Here is an 18,357-nt window from a genome sequence, read left to right as displayed (position 1 = left end):
TTGGTTATGTAATAGAATCAAGCAACCAATAAGTTGTTACAATGGGTCCTAGGTAGATAAAGGGGATCTATGATTTTAGGTTTAGGTATGGCACCATTAATGAAACCAGTTTTGTTCCTGATGGACATTACAAGCCAAAAAGACCTACTCCATGCTATGTAGTTGTTGCTATTGAGTTTAGGATTAATAACCATTAAACCAGGACTAATAGTGTGATGCAAGTAATAAGGTGACTGAGGATTTGCTATAAGTGAAATTTGGGTGATTTGAGTGTTGGTTTGTGTACTAGTCTGTGTACCAATTTGAGTTCGAAACTCTGTGTTCTCAGCCATAGTTTATCAAATGATAATAAAATACTCTCAAGAACCAAATACTGAAGAATAATGTCAATATAAAGATTAAATGGACCTGACTGATGATATAGTAGCAAGGAAACCAAGTAACTGATGCTAAATAAGCAACGATTCTATCCTTTGCTGATGAAAAAGTTTTTTTGCTACTGTAGAAACACGTTGACCACCAACTAGATTCTTACCTACTCTGATACCATGTCAGAAAAGGACGAGAAGAAAGGAACAAGATGGTGCAGCCTTGAGAAAAATATCTCAAGGTTTTTCTCTACTAAATCAAAGCTCAAAGAACTTATATATGTACATTGTTTATATGGTAAAGTAAGAAAGAGAAAAATGTAATAATTACATTCAACTAACATAATAGAAAATTAAAAAAGAATTAAGAAATCTTCTTGGTTAAAAGGTGCATTTTTCACCTCATGTGCTATGCATCCCTTGTTTTATTTTAATGGTGAGTTTTGGTTTTCTTGTATTCCTAGGTTTTTTTCCTGCTTTAGTAATCCAAGTGTTCTTTATTTTGATGCTCAGTGAAGCAGGCTAAGATAGACCATATTATTTCCTAATTTTCTGATACCACACATTGGTGAACATATGTGGAATGTAAGTAGATGCTACAATTGTTAATTCTTATAAGTATTTTGTTTACATAACTTTCAATTAATATATATTGTTATACAGCCTAGAAGTCCTAATCAATAGACCCTCTCAACAAATAGAAAATTGGAGTAATTGATCCATCCACGTATAATCATGTTTAAAAAATTCGTGGATTGAGGTGGAAAGAAAATAAAGTTATGTCATCCAAGAAACTTAAAGAGCAAAGGGATGTTATGATGACCAAGAAAGGGACAAAAAACATGTAAAACTTCATGCATTGGAACTCAAGGTAATCTAAATGCACCTTCAAATATAGAATAATGATTTGTAATTTTTTGATAAATACAAAACTGTGTTTTTTTATGGATGGTTTCCTTTTTGAAAAAGTATATTCATTGTCCTTAACTTCATTAGTTCTTTTTTTTATTTTTTTTTATTTTTTTATTTTTTTATAAATGAAATGGATGGATATAGATGAAATTCACTATACAATAGTAAGAAGTTATTCAAGTTTATGGCCTAATGATTTGAACTCTTGGAATTTAATTCTCATCTTTTAAAAGTTTAAATAGTCCTCAGTTAATTTTCTTATCTTTTTTATCATTTAGTTTTGTTTGAAATTAATACATCATTACTAGAATCACTTTTCACCACTAAAGTATGTATTTGACAACATTATTTTTTATTTGATCTATATTTTAAATAAATGAATATATGCTAAAATTATAATACAATCTTAACCAATTAGATTTATGCCACCATTCTCTATTTCACATTGAGTTGTAGATGTAAATGGAAATTATCATATTAAACTTTGTAGAATCAACATTGCATTATGTGTAAGGAATTAGCGAAGGTTGTTCTGAATTTTGGTGCTGATTTCAATCATGTTTTTTGATAATTTTCATGGTTTGAAATTTTTTTGAAGGAAGATGAAAAAAGTTTTCTCTATTTTCTCTAACTGTGTAAACCAAGATCTCATTCTCTAGCAAAGGAGACATTCTTAGTCACCTTAATATATGTAGAAAAGAAAGGAAAAGTTTAAAAATCATTCCTCAATGCTATTCATAGACAAGAAAGTAATTAAAAGATACAAATATTATGCAACATTTCTCTTAATGAACAAAACCTGGATAAGGATCTTGCAATTTTATGGCTTGATACTTTTAGTTTCATGATTTTGGCTATCTAGGTATGCATTTTCTTGTAGATTTTCTCCAATTCCATCATCCTTCATTGCATCCATTGTAAATGTACTTTGAGATTCTCATTGTCAACTGACATGTCTAGTTTCCCAAAGTAAAGAACAACTTGTTCACTAGTTTCGTCTTTCTTTGACTTGCCTTGGGTGTAGGTAAACCTATAAGGAAAGTTTGTGTAAAGTTTAGTATTGTTAGCAGATTATCTAACATTGATTGATCCATTTGAGAACCTATCATACTCTTCAACTTATTCTTACTACTTTTGCTTACATTCAAACTCAACACCATTCGACAAATCTCGAACAAACTCTTGCAAGAAATATAACTTGGATCAAGAGTGTAAAGAATATCAATCATAATTTCTAAAAAACTTTGCATTTCTCATCAACCAAAGTGGTATAAAACTTTGACTTCTTGTAATGGAAAAGGAATACATGATTGTACTTTCGAGAGACCATAGATTTTATTAACATTTTAATCAAATTGAGACTTAAAACTAAAAGGTCTTCAAACCACCAAGTTACTCAGAAAAAGCTATTTTTCATACTTTTATTGCTTCTACTATCACAGGAAAGCGGAAACCCTGATTTATATAAAGAAAAAGTAGCTGCAAAAGGATTTGCTTCATTGGTCATGGCCAGCCTCACAACAAGTCAATTCCAAGCATTTTTCAAGTATTCTTGAAGAAGTTGCAACTGACCATAAATCTTAGCAATGCTTCAAAGTAGCCATAAGATTAGGATATGTCCAATAGCTTAGGTGGCAAGTTTTATTGCCACGTCATCTTCCATGTGACATTGACGTTGTCAAAATGACAGATCAACATGCCATGTGGCAAATGATGTGATATAAAATAGCCAACTACGTCGTTGGTTAGTCAATGGTTAGTAAGATGAGCTTATTTGATCGAAGATAAAAGTTTAGGGACTTAACTGAATGCAATAAAAGAATAAGGGTTTTTTTTGTATAGTTGAGGGTTTATTTTGGTATTTTGTCAATATTATTCATTTTAGGATAAAAAAAGAATGTTAAAAATGTTATAAAAGAAATAGAAATAGGAAGAAAAAAAAGATATTAAGAAAATGCTTTTTATATATTACTGAAGCAATGCTTGAAATGAAAAACAACTATGATACAAATAAGGGTGGGGTGACCCCTTATTTATAGTTGAAGCCCCTTACAGATCAATGGATATCATAATCTCCTACTAAGATATATCTCTAAATTACATTATTTTCTTGATAAATCACACATTATCACCTAGATAATATCTACATATAGATGAATCTTGAAATATCTAGAATGTGGATAATACATTTATCATTTATCAAATTTATCTAATTTGAATTGGTTTAATGTGGTGTAATATGTCCATATTCCATAAAAATCCCCATTAGACAAAACATCACTATAGTGGCCTAATTGGATGTGTTATTATTGCCTCGTTATAAACTTTTAGCCGAAAAAACCCAATGGGACAAAAAACTGGACAAAAGGGAAAAAGAGTATAGTGCACTAATCTATAATTGCTCTCCCTCAATTGAGTCATATTGCCACTTCTAAGGTCTACCACTTTTAGGACTTACTAATTTTGGGTAATTGATACTTTGCCACTCTAAGGACAAATCAATCTTTTGTCGTGTTCCAATGCCATATACTAATTTCTCAAATGTTAACGTTGGCAATGACTTGATAAAACGATCTGTAAGATTATTGGTGGAGCGAATCTGTTTAACATCAACTTGTTGACTTTCTTGGAGTTCGTGGGTATAGAAAAATTTTGACAAGATATGCTTCGTCCTATTACCTTTAATACATCCTCCCCTGACTTCTGCAACACAGGCAGCATTATCTTCATAAATTATGGTGGGAGAATTTGAAACCGGTGTTAAAAAATAAGAATTATGAATATGTGTTATAATGGATCTCAACCAAACACACTCTTTTCTAGCTTTATATACAAAATAATTTTGAAATGGTTAAAGGATAAAGCTACTAGCGTTTACTTAATAGAGCTCTAAGAAATTGCGATGTCATTATAGCAAAGTAAATAACTGGTTTGAGAGCGAACCTTGTGCGGATCAGATTTATATCCCGCATCAGCATATCCAACTAAATCAAAGTTAGTGGAATCCTTGGAATAATATAATCCCAAATCTATCGTTCCCTCAAGATAATGGAAGATATGTTTTATCCCATTATAGTGTCTCTAAGTTGGCTCAGAATTCAAACACGCCAGTAAATTTATCACAAAAACAATATTTGGTCTCATACATTGTGCCAAATACATCAAAGCTCCAATTGCATTGAGATATGGTACTTCAGGACCAAGTGGCTCCTCATCAGGCTTTCTAAGATGGAACGAGTCCTTTTAGGGATCAAAAGACCTCACAACCATAAGAGTGCTTAATAGGTGAGCTTTGTCCATTTTAAAACATCTAAGTAATCTCTCAATGTATGCTAACTGATGAACAAGTATTCAATTTGCTTTAGGCTCAAGCTCGAAACCAAGATAAAGTTTGGTTTTACCCAAATCTTTAATTTTAAACTCATTTTCAAATATTTGGCAGTTTTAGATTATTTTTCTAGAGTTCCAATCAAATTCATGTCATCGACATAAACTGCTACCATAGCAAATCTGGTTTCCAATTTCTTAATAAACACACATGGGCAGATAGGATCATTATTATTCCCTTCCTTAATTAGGTACTCGCTTAAGCGTTGATACCACATGCGACTGGATTGCTTTAACCTGTATAAAGATTTTTGTAACTTTATTGAGAATAAATTGCAAGGAGTGTATTCTTTAAGCATTTTGAACCCCTTGAGAATTTTCATATAAATATCAAAGTATGATGAACCATTTAGATATGCTGTCATAACGTCGACACATTTCTAGTTTTTCAAAAACAACTAGGCTAATAAGGAAATGAAAAATAACTGTATCCATCATAGATGAATATGTCTCATCATAATTAATCCCAGGTCTCTAAGAAAAGCCTTGGGCTATATGTCGGGGTTTATACCTCACAACCTCATTTTTCGTATTTCGTTTTCAAACAAAGACCCACTTGTACCTAACAAGCTTTACATTGTTGGGGGTTCAAGCTATTGGTTCAAAAACCTCTCATTTAGTTAGGGAAGCCAATTCAGCCTAGATTGCTTCCTCCCACTTAGGCCAATCTTGCCTTTAACAACATTCGATAATAGATCGTAGTTCATAATCATCGTTCATAATCTCATGAGCAACTAAGGGTGCGAAAACATCATCGATGATTATCTCATTTCGATCTCAAATCTCATTACAGTATGTAATAGAGATCTCAGTATTCTCGAGGCTAGTGATTTTTTCATGGGTTCTGCCTCTTCAATGGCAAAAGGCTCTTCTAGAGTAAGCTCAATACTAGGCATTTCTGGAGTGGATTCCTGATTCCTCCTCTTTTGTTTTTGAGGGACAGTGTCTTTTGATCTTATCGATTATCCATGTTTCAAGAGTGGGTCATTTGATCCATTTCAGCTTGTCCTTTAGGAGCAACAATCCTAGCTAGAGCATTCATAGTTGGAATATGAGACTTCGTGAACTTGGCATTATCATTAAATGCGTCACGAAGTCTATTGGCAATAACTTGTAAATGGATTATACGTTGCACCTCGTTTTCACATTCAAGAGTTCTTGGGTCTAAATGAGATAGATTTTTCTCATTCAAGGAGAAATTCTCAACTAGTTTTTGCTTTTCAGCCATAAAAGCCTTAGGTAGCCTAATCGATAGAAACACTATCTCATCAAAATAACAATCCACAAATCTAACGTTAAAAAGATCACCCATTGTTGGTTTCGAGAATTTAATAATGGACGGTGAATCAAACCCAACGTAAATGCCCAAACGATGTTGAAGACCCATTTTAATCCTTTTTGGCGATGCTACAGGCACTTGTATAGCGTAACCAGAAGTGCGTAAATGTGAAATGTCTAGTTCATAGCCTAGAACCAACTGCATGGGAGATTACAAGAGGTTAACAGTGGGGCGCAATCTAATTAGTGCTGCCGCATGCAAAACAGCATGACCCACACTGAATAGTTAAGTTTTGTCCTTAATAAAAAAGTATGGGGCAATAATTTAGATACATTTAATCAAGGATTTGCCAATCCGTTCTAAGTATGAATATGTGGAACCAGGTGCTCAACCTCGATTCCTAGTGAAGCACAATACGTATCAAAGCTCTTTGATGTAAATTCACTAGCATTATCCATCATTATAATCTTGATTGGATAATTAAGGAAACGTGCCCAAAACTTTATAATCTGCGCAAGTAAATGTGCAAAGGCGATGTTGCAAGTAGATAACAAGCAAACATGAAACCATCTGCATGATGCGTCCACTAATAGCATAAAATATCGGAACAGCACACTCGCCAATTGTATTGGTTCACAAGTATCACCTTGAATTCTTTGCGAAAATGAAGGGGAGTCAAGATCAACATTTTTCATAGATTTGAAAAAGTATGCAACTAGAGTGCAAAGGAGTACAACAAGTACGTAACTAGTGTCCAGCCATGAATGGCAGATACTTTCATCATGCTTTTTTGTGGGCTTCTTGCCCTTACCATGATTCAGACCAAGATTGGATTGCCTAAGGCGGTTAAGTCTTCCAATGAGCTTTAAGTGGGGTATGCCCTTGCCTATGTTCACGACCCTTAAATCAACCTATACTCTTACTAGAGATAGCATTTACTTTAGGGAATGTTTCAAGCCAGCAAGTCTAAGATCATGGTTCTTGAATAGTAATTCATTAGTTTGCTCTACAGTCAGGAAGACAAAAATCAACTCCGAGTACATCTTAAATTGACGCTGTCGATATTATATTACTACTGCAATACAATATTTGACACATGAAAAGTGGAAAACGTTTTCTCTAATAGCTCTGATTCGATGAGCTTAACATCGCATAACTCTAGTCGAGAAACAATATCAAATAAGGCTAAGTTGTAGTCAGACACTGATTTGAAGTCCTGTAGCCAAGATGCTTCTAGTCATACTATGCTTGAAGGAGGATAATTGTCTTTGTATGATTATACCTCTCTCTCAACCTCGTCCACAAGTTCTCAAGGTCTTGGACGAATAAATATTGAGTCTTCAGACTCTCTTGCAAATGACGACAAATGAAGATCAATGCATTCACCGTATCTTTGTCATTTGCTTTCCCCGTCTACAATGATTGCATTAGCAAGAACTTGCCCTTGGATATGCATATCCACATCAAGGCACCAGGATAGATAATTGTTTCCACCCATTTCTAGGATGTGGAGCATGGGCTTTTCAATATTTGCCATAATTCTAGACACGAAAAAATGGACCTATAAATTAATTACGACAACTAGGAAGGTTCCCAAAGGCCCACAGACGCTTCAAGGCCAGAAAAATGCTCTAGGTCCATTGTCAGCTTCAGACCGATTGGACGGTATACAAAATCAAAATCTAATTGGTTGATGAAAAACCAAGAAAATTACCTCTTCTTTTAGTGATCACACTATTAACGTGTTGTAAAAGAAATAATAAAAACAAGAAGAAAAGAGAGATTTTGAGAAAATGCTCTATATATTACTAAAGCAATGCTTGGAATGAGAAATAACTATGATACAAATGAGGGTTAGTTGAAGCCCCTTATAGATCTATGGCTATCACAATCTTCTACTAATATACATCTCTAAATTACATTATCTTCTTGATAAATCTCACATTATCACTTAGATGATATCCACATTTAGATGAATCTTGAAATACCTATAATGTGGATAATACATTTATCATTTATTAAATTTACTCTAGTTTTAATTGGTCTAATGTTGTGTGATATATCCATATTCTATAACAAAAAACACTTTTTTTATTAAACTCAACAAGCGCTAGGCAACAATCATTGATTATAAGATAAGGATGCAACACTATCCACGTTAGAAAAAACTACTATAAAGGCTAAGAAACGAGTTCAGGTGAAAACAAGTCTTTAGTTTAAGCATCACCAAATCTTCACTAATTTGGAGAAATACCTAACAATTACACGATTAAAACAAAAACCTAAGCACTATAATAACTTCAAACATATCCACATCATGTCAATGCATTTCTAGAACACCAATTAACCAATTGACAAACATGGGATCGCACCAACCTAAAGGACTTTTCTAGGACACCACACAGTAGACCATAATTAGCATACCATAAACCCAAAAATTAAGACTTTTTAATTTTGTAATTACTCAACATCTGAATTTTGATGAAACGCCAAATTTAACATACTATAAACCCAAAAATGAAGACCTTTTAAATTTGTAATTACTCAACACCTAGATTTTGATGAAACAAAAAGAAAAAACAATTCAAAAAAAACCAAATTTCATTGTTAACATGCTATGGACTTACCTCCATAGCATACAAGATTTTATTTAAAACAAGAACTTTAAAGCGTTATGTAAAATAATAGCATATCACAAGTGATCTTATGAAGTTTATCTTACATTTTATATAAAAAGCAGTCATTTAATATAATTTTTGTTAAATTATTTTGAATTCAAATTGTTTTAAATTGGAATTGTGTTTTGTATTTGAATCATTTTAAATTCGAATTTTATCTTTAAATTTTTTTTTTTTATGATCTCAAATTGGATTGGGAATCCAATTTAGACTTTATTAATAAGTTTGGAATTCCTTCTTTCACCATTTTTTTTAAAAGTACAGTTGAGGCCTATATCAAGCCTCGATGAATCAGAAAACTTGTAAGTACCATGTCTTCACACTAGTTAAGTATTACTGAAGATCATATTGAGAACCTTTTGTATAGGAAACAACAAAAGATGATGACGCAAGACTGACCTACCATCAATATGTAGTTACCTTATTTTATTCAATAATAATCTATTCTCAACTATAGTTTTCAAAGTTTTCTATGTTGCTGTATATATAAAAAAACATAAAAACACTTACCAACAGATAAAATAAATAATAAACTTCTTTTGTACCACTCAATTTAATTTTTAAAATATTAGAAAGAGATTTTGAATATCAATTTTCACCAGACAAATAGTCTTTAATGTAGTATTAAATGTTTAAAACTAAAATAATTGCTATTAATCATGTTATTGTAACGTTACATCAAACATGGATTTGATAGGATAATTAACAAGCTTATAATAATTCAACCCATTGATTAAAATATATCCTAATGAGAAGCTTTGCTCCATGATTATTAATAGAAACTTATGCTAGTAAAAATTTGTGCCCCTTATTCACTATTGCTCCTTAATCATTGTGAAGTGTACGAACTATTAATTTTTTTGAAAATATTTTAAAATATTTTAAATTTATTTAAATTTTTATTTTTTATTATATTTAATTAAATTTTTATATTTTTATTTTAAATCATATAAATCTTAATAACTAATAATAGATTAATCATTGTTAATTAAAATACCATTTATCATTTTATATAACGTGACTTTGTTGTTGTATTTTTACCTTTCACATCAACACCGTATCAATATTATATGAATATAAAATGACAAGTGATATTTTGATTAATGATAATTAATAAGTTAGTCAAAAACATCTATTAAATTCAAAATAAAAGTACAAAAATTTAATTAAATACAATAAAAGAATAAACATTTTTTAAATAATTTAAAAGATTTTTTAAAGAATTATGCTTATTAATTTTTATCTCATATAGGCTTTGTAATAATTATTTCACTTTTACTTTTTCATGAAAACCTTAGCAAAAGTTTTAGACAACACATTCGCATAATCTGAAAAAGAAACAAAACAAAAAAAAAAAAAGGTGAACACGTAACACCCCTAAAAAAACAAAGCCAGAACCTAAAACAACAATTAGGAAGATGTAAGCGTATGTCATGAATTCTACAGTAGAAAATTCCATGATTAAGTATTTCATTGTACAAAAATCTACAAAATTAAGTCAATCTTCCACTTCACTGTCCAACTTCGCCTGAACTTAAAACAAGAAATTCCTCAGGAAAATATTAAATATACCCATTTACCAAACTCAATAAAAATAGAAAAATCAATCAAGAAACCCAGTTTTACGCCAAATAGCATTTCTGACCTGCCTAAGATCTCTGCCTTTCAAAGTCCTCCCTACTCCTTCAAGCACCGAAAAAGTTGTCTTCGGCGACACTCCAGAACCTCTCGCGACGATTTCATGAGGCGGCAGCATCTCCTGCTCTCCATCCTCATCGTAGTAATCAACTTCCAGAAACTTCTTATTCCTTTCCCTTGCCACTGCCATCGACAGAAGCGGCACGTTCACCGGTGCCGACTGTTGCTGCTGGAACTTCCTAGAATACTCTCTTTCCTGCGGCGTTGGTCGAGGAATCGTTGGTCCCACCTTGACGGTTGGTGAAGAAGAAGGAATCGTCGGTTTCCGATAGAGGATTTGGCAGTGATTCGTTTCCGGCAATGCGGCAAGGATTCCGGAACTGTGCGAAAAGGACGGGCAGCGATTATGGGAATTGGTTGTGGTGGTGGAAGGCGGCTGGTGGTGGATTTGTTCTGTGAAATCGGTGGTGGTCCAGAAAATATCATCTTCGGTGAGTTCGTCTCCGTCGTTGGCGGTGGCGGAGGATGCGGAGGTAACACCGAGGAAGCGATCCATTGTAGGATCAGCGAACATGTGAGAAATATGGCGAGGAATGAGGAGGAGGAAAAAGGAGAGAAGTGTGTTGGACTTGGGCTTTGGGTTGGGGTTAAGTGGGAGTGGGGCCCATTGGATCGTTTTCCAATGGTGACGAGGCCGACGGAATTTTTTTTTGGGAACCCACGTGGCTAAATAAGTCCGATCAAGGCCTTATCTGGGAACCTCGGTGAAAAGGCGTCTTCGTCTACGATTGGATCCTTGGTGGTCCACTTCTTCTCTCCAATCACTTTGCGCCGCGTCAGCCTCGTTCATTGTCCTTTTATTGTGGATAACTACTAGTTAAAAAATGGAAAAAGATTGAACAGCCTATCCTTTAACAGTAAAAAGGACTCTGAAATGCAACTATTTTTTGATTGGCTTCAGCGATGTGGGCATATTTCCTTTGTAAGTTGTAAGGCCACCTTGGCTTTGGATTCGATCCTAAGCTAACATATTAAGATACATGAATGTAAAGCCAAATATTTTTTATTAGAGTTTTTTATATTATTTTTGAATTTTGCTAACAAGTATATTTGGATATTATTTAAAGTAATTTTACTAAATAATAATATTTTCTTCGAATGTATTAGAATTTATCATATTAATTATCAACTATTACATATAATATAAAAAGTATTGTTACAAATAGTAATGGAGAATCTGAAATGTTCTCAATAATGGGGTGGGAGGCTAAGATGCTCTTCCACTTAAAATTTGTATGATGTTGGTTTAGTTTCATAAACAAAGTTGTCCAAACTTAATACTAGTTTATTTTTCAATATAAGCCCGATGAAACTCTGTACCAGAGGGAAGTTTGTTTTTCCTAATGCGCTTACGCCAGAAAATTAGAAGATAGAAGAGGATTTTACTTTTCAAGTTTTATAAACGGTGAAAAGAGATATTAGCATGTAAATGAATCAAATGTTTGTCCAACACATTGTAAATGAGTTCAAATTAAATTCATTTACTAAGTTAAACAGACAAATTTAAATAAAAATTTAAAAATTTTATTTTTAATAAACAGATTTAACAAGGGAAATGATATCACCCCACTATAATGTTACACCAAAAATTGTATCATCCATAAAAAGCACAGGGTATAAATCGACTACCATTTAATAATTTTATACTTTTAGGCGACACCGTTGCATGGAAAATTTGTGTAATTCAATCAATTTAATGCGAAAATTAAAGTATCTATCGAAAAAATATATAAAATACCTTCACTCTTTAAGTTTTAATCGAAATTATATGAAAATTTATTAGTTTTCAAAATAGACATCTCATCTCAAAATTCTAAACAATATTAATATTTGATATGAAATATCTAAAATGTCTTTTTTTTCTTTTTTCTAATGTTTTCTTTTTCTCAAGTCGATCGACAGCATCTTTACATTAGTCGACCATCCATGGAAAGACCAGATCGGTGCTTCCTGAAAGCATCAAAGCTCCAATTAGACTCCCCAAGGGAGCTTCGGTGCTTCTCTTGAGAGCCCTAATAGAGCTCTTCAGTGCTCCCTTGGAGGAGCCCGATTAGAGCTCTCTTTTTTTTTATTTAAATTAATAAAAATTTAATAAAATAATATAATAATAATTTTTAAAATTAATAAAAAATAAAAAAATTAATATTATCACATCATCAAATTAATAGAAATCATAAGAGGAAATTGTGAGAAAAGAACCTTGTGATAAGATGATTTCAGAAATAACCATCAATATAAAGTTATTTGTTTCTAGCCAAAAAGAAGCATGAGTAGACCAAAATGCCCTTAAAAACATCGTTTCAAATAAATGGTCAGCCGTTTGAGCTATCTCCCTCTCGCCAGAGAGAAAAAAAAAATGCTCAGCTGTTTGAGCTCAGTCATCTTTCTCTCTCAACTCTACCAAGTCTCTGTTGAGCACCATCGTCATCAGTTCTCTCAGATCTCTGAACTGTACAAGCTTTATCAACTCTCTATTGAGCACCATCGCCATCAAGCTGTGGTCTATCTCTCGACATTTGGCCATATTGTCGTAAATTAACAAACCCTATAGCAGAGATGACATCAAGGTACTTGTTATTGGGTTTATTGCTGCAACACACTTAAATTTCTGAAACATTTGGTGTAAATTAAAACATGGATTAGAAACATTACCCAAAGTTGTTACACACCATGCATCTATAACATATGTTACTGTTATTTTAGCGTGTCATGACATTGGTTATATGCATGGCGTGTTACAACATTTTACGTTATATGCATGGCGTGTTACAATATTTAACATTATATGCATGGCGTGTTACAATATTTTACGTTATATGCATGGCGTGTTACCACATTTTCCGTTATATGCATGGCGTGTTACCACATTTTACGTTATATGCATGGCGTGTTACTACATTTTAAGTTATATGCATGGCATGTAATAATATGACTGATAAATTTTTGAACACAGCATGTATTGTGTAAAATGATTGACAAATTTTTTTTTTTTTCAAAATTTTAGTGGGGTACCAATTATGCGACTTGTGGTAAGACATGGTGGTCAGTGGGTGGATGGCATTTACAAGGGTGGTGAGTAAAGAGTGAGGGGGGTTAGAAGTGATTTGTTGTTTGCGGGCTTGATGAAGCTGGTTGAAGATGTTGTTGGGGTAAACTCAGAATTTAACGAGATTGAGTTACATGCATTTATCAGTACACCTAGAGAGCTAACACGACCAATTATCAAGGATGATGAGGATGTTGCATTAATTCTGCTAGAACAGAGGAATGTTCCGATTGTGTATGTCAACATTAAGGGACGCAGAACAAATGAACAACATGGTAATCAGCTCAATCAAAATGAGATTTACAATGCTTCACAATTACCACATCATTCACAGGAGTTTGTGCAGCCCGATAGATAAACAACATTCACAAAACAGTTGGCTGCACAATTTCGATTAAGATGTGCATCAAACCAATTACTTGCTCTTATCCAACAAATGCAACGATCGGGTGGAACTGTAGAGTGTGTAATGCCATTGTCAAATGAGAATAGGATAGTTGAAGACAACAATGTGAGGTTAGAGGGTGACACTGCGACGCTGGAGGATAATACTGCATTTGATGAGGGAAATGAGGATTTGTTCACTACCGGTGAAGATAGATTTAATGACAATTCAGATAATCGGCTTGAAGAACGGCATGATGACAGTTCGGACGATGACCGACTTTATGACAGTGACATTTCAATTGCAAATAATGTTGAAGGCGAAATGGAACCTGTTGAAGGTGTTGATGTAGGAGATGTTCAGTGTGATGACCCCATATACAATAACCCCATTGCTGGTGAGAACGGGATTCGTTCCCTTGATACATTGGTCGATGACAGTTATCAGGAAAGGGAAAATACAGGGACATCTCGTACGTGGTAAATTGCAGGTGCAGAAAGGTTCTCCTTCCAAACAATTACCACTGAGGAGTCGACATGTGTAGATGATCGCTTATACAAAGGAAGGATGTTTTCGTCGAAGGCCAAGTTGAAACGAGCTCTGAACATGTTGGTTATAAAGGAGAAGTTTGCGATAAGAGTTAAAAGGTCATGTCAAGGTCGTTATGAGGTTAGTTGCAAGGACAAGGCATGCAAGTTCAGTGTCCGTGGAATGAAGTTACCTGACAAAGGAGAATATTGGCAAGTGCGGACATTCCAGAAAGTACACACCTATACTATTGATGGTTTGTAAGGGCGATTTCCAACTACGAGTGCGAAGATAATTGGTGAACTTATGTCACACAAGCTTCGGGCTAATGGAGTCGTATTAAGACCTAAGGACATAATGTGTGAGATGAGGGTTCAGTAGGGATTAGAATGCTTGTATGGTAAGGCTTGGCAAGCGAAAAAGTATGCAGAGAGGCTTGTTTTTCGTCCACTAGAGGAGTCATTTCAACTACTACTGTCACAGCCCAATTTTCGGGCCATGACTGGTGCAAGGGCCCAATGGGCTCATCCCACTAAGCCCAAGCAAGCCTACTTAATTAATCTTATACATTAATCCCTCTTCCTTTAAAATCCAAAGCTCGAAATGTTTAAATACCGTTTCTTTGAAAACGATTCATAAAACCCAATCATACATTCATAATGGCATCATCCACCAATATATTCATAAATAGATTAACAAATGATTCTTAATGTTTCACATTAAATAATCATATACACATAATTAGACCTTGACCGTCAGCGGAGTGACTCTATGTACGATTGATAACACTGAGTGTCACGTTAAACCTATCGAGTAATGTATAGGGAGGAGCACCTCGTCCTAGGATCCAATCACCTTTAACTCAAAAAACCTAAAACATGAATTTTAAAAACGTGAGTACAAACTCAGTGAGTGAACATAGGAAGGGAACAAGCAACGTTAAGGAAGGTTTAGAAATCATGATGCACATTTTTGAAAACAATGCAACTTAGTTCAAGCTCTTATTAAAATCCCTCCATTAAACCCTTGGTTATTAAATCATTTCACGATGAAGGAACCATATTCATATGAAATCGAAAAGAAAGGAAATTTCCAAAAAACATTTTATCTCGCCCAGCTCATGTGCATCCCACCACATCTTGCACATAGCCGGACACCACATCTCACCCAGCTCATGTGCATCCCACCACATCGTGCACATAGTCAGACACCACACCTCACCCAACTCATGTGCATCCCACCACATCGTGCACATAGTCGGACATCATCCCACCACATCGTGCACATAGCCAGACACCACATCTCACCCAGCTCATGTGCATCCCACCACATTGTACACATAGCCGGACACCACATCTCACCCAGCTCATGCACGGTTACATTTGTCACACAATGGTACCATTTATGACATAGTATATATATGTATATCAACATTATACAAAAACATATGGATTCATCCTTTTACACATTTCACATTTCACAACATCAAAACATTTTATCAAGGACTAGTTCCTAAGCAATTTTAAAGCAAAAACAAATAAAATTCTCAAATGATTCATTAAAACACGTAAACATTTCCCCAAAACATTTTGAAATGCAAGTTCACTCACCTGGCAACAACGAGATATTAAATCGCTATTTGTTCAGAGGTGTCTCTAACTATTTTCACTGGTCGGTCGATCGTTATTTACTCTGGCACGCCACCACAGTACTCTAACCTTAACTTTGCACTTCCTAGCAATAATACAAACTCAATATATTTAATTACATACGTATACAAGTAGCACTTAAATCAATTAATCCTTACTCAAATTTATATTTTTCATCCTATCATGAAACCATCTTCAATTAACTCTTAATACATTTTTACTAAAATTACTTATATCCATTGCTTATGTAATTTTTTAGATTATATCACTAGCAACTTATTTATGATGTCACGTGCCTACTTCAACCTTTCTAAATAATTTTCGCCCAAATCCATCTTATAGTTTCACACATAATCCACATATATGGTAGCAATAATCATTCTCACTTTCACTCAATTATTTCCTAGTTTACATGCATCGTTATCTATCTAACTTTCAATACTTTGTTTCTCAATCCTCCATCCACAATATTCCTTTTTTACTTCTTTCAAACAACATGCCATACAATCTTAATAATTTTAAACTAGCTTAGGCAAATAGATCCTTTCAACAACCGTAATTCCTCACAATATTCAACTAACCGTAGGCTTTAAAACATAGTGTTAAGCTTACCGTTTTCCTTTTCCACTTTGAGTCCTTCATGTACCCATGGGTTTATTGGCTTACATGTTATCAATTTTTCTCCAATCAAGCCAATCTTTGCTGCTACAAGATATTTCTCTAAGTCACTAACTCATTTTCAAAGACTACTCAAGCAAAAAACAAGAATTCTTACCGTTCCTTGCTTGAATCACCAAAACCAAGCTTTTTCTTCCTTTCTCTCTTTTTCTTTCTTCTCCTCCTAGGGTTTAGATGTGCTGAAAATTGGGGTTAAAGGTTATAAATTTAGTGCTCAAGAAGTTTGGAGAAGAAAGGAAAAGAAAACATGGTAAGGAAAGTGAAGAAAACTTGATTTCATGGTGGATAAAGAGAAAATGGCATGGAAGCTTCAAGAATGGTGTGGAGCATGGATGAAGAAGAAGAAAAATTAGGTGGGGGAAAGGATAAGATAGGTCTTGGCCTAAAAAAATCAGGGTCAAAGCTTCCTTTGGAAGCTTTGACCAAACTTCACATAAAATTACCATTTTGTCTTTTTTGTTTCCTTTCATTTTAATTTAGTCCTCCAAACGCTCATTTAACTCCAATTTCCTTCTATTACCTTCTTCTACACATGTACAAACAAAGTATGAAGTTTGTACTCCAACGCGGTGTCTCCATAATATTTAAAATATTTATTTACCCGCGCTATCTTTACTTAATAAAGACACGCAGCCCCATTAACGTCATTTTTCTCCAAAATTCTCTCATTTTTCTTCTCCCCCACTTAGATTGACAATATACTCCTTCTTCATAGAAAATTTTTGACACTGAATAAAATATTAATATTTTAATATTATTTTATTCTAAAAATTTTCTCTTATCTCCTCTTGTTCCCTTAGTACCTAAAATACCTTACTATGCCTCAATTGACTTCTGAATCACTTTTTATCTCACAAATTCTTCTTCGATAAAAAATATCATTATTTTATTATTATTTTCTTTTGTGCGAAATATTTTATCCCAAACTATTTCTTTCATCTTTCATCATTTCTAAATATTATAATTAACCTCAATTGGCATCCAATAAGCTTTATTAGTCACCATATCAAAGTACGGGGTATTACAACTACCTTTGTATTTTTATATGTTGGAACAAGAAAATCCTGGGATAGTGACTACAGTGGCTATTGATGAGGCATAAAGATTCAAGTATTGTTTCTGGTCATACAGGGCTTGTATTCGGGGGTTTAGGGATGTAATGCGTCTTATGGTTGCAATTGACGTGACACATCTCAAAGGCAGGTTCAAGGGTGTTCTGTTTGTCACTGTATGCAAAGATGCAAACTAGTGCGTATATCTAGTTGCGTTTGGCATCGGCCATGTTGAGGACGAAGACTCGTGGACATAGTTTCTTAGCAAGCTACGTGATGCGGTTGGTTGTCTTGAAAACACTATGTTCATTTCTGATCAGCATCTTGACATTAAGAAAGCAATCCAAAATGCATACCTAGAAGTGCACCATAGTTTATGCAGTTACCACTTGAAAAAAAACTTTAAAAACAAGTTCAAGCGCGACAAGGTTTGTATGCTTTTCACCCTTGCTCGAGATTGCTATAAGGTGACCGATTTCAACAGACATATGAACCAGCTACAACAGATTCACCCGGGAGCCCACGCTGACCTTATGAGAATAGGGCTTGAGAGATGGGCATGTGCATGTTCACCAGCAAGGCGATACCAAATGATGACATCCAACATTACGGAATGTGTTAACTCATGTTTGAAGCATGCAAGACAAATGTCAATCACTGTTTTGATCAAGTTCATCAGAGACATGTTTTAGCGTTG

General features: G+C 34.0%; 1 protein-coding gene, 1 long non-coding RNA gene and 1 pseudogene across 3 annotated transcripts; all 3 read right to left on the bottom strand.

The window, feature by feature from the left end:
* On the bottom strand, positions 2,237–4,252 carry LOC108661921 (annotated as a pseudogene).
* LOC18598290 lies at positions 10,024–11,328 on the bottom strand. The gene has a single exon (XM_007027762.2). The coding sequence runs from the start codon at positions 10,834–10,836 to the stop codon at positions 10,228–10,230; it is 609 nt and encodes a 202-aa protein (XP_007027824.2). The 5' UTR covers positions 10,837–11,328; the 3' UTR covers positions 10,024–10,227.
* On the bottom strand, positions 12,556–16,583 carry LOC108662171. Of its 2 annotated transcripts, none has more exons than XR_001927962.1 (3): positions 16,543–16,583; positions 15,892–16,015; positions 12,556–12,867 (listed from the first exon to the last, which is right to left on the bottom strand). It is a non-coding gene; the product is annotated as an uncharacterized LOC108662171 (long non-coding RNA). The 2 variants fall into 2 exon arrangements; XR_001927961.1 differs by lacking the exon at positions 12,556–12,867 and adding an exon at positions 14,982–15,152.

The sequence above is a fragment of the Theobroma cacao genome, chromosome 5 (genome assembly GCF_000208745.1).
Source record: "Theobroma cacao cultivar B97-61/B2 chromosome 5, Criollo_cocoa_genome_V2, whole genome shotgun sequence".
NCBI classification, from domain to species: Eukaryota; Viridiplantae; Streptophyta; class Magnoliopsida; order Malvales; family Malvaceae; genus Theobroma; species Theobroma cacao.
This window is presented reverse-complemented; position numbering and strand designations above follow the sequence as displayed.

What these genes read in the sequence shown, in the direction of transcription:
- LOC18598290 (XM_007027762.2), bottom strand. Translation starts at nt 10,836, where the DNA reads ATGTTCGCTGATCCTACAATGGATCGCTTCCTCGGTGTTACCTCCGCA.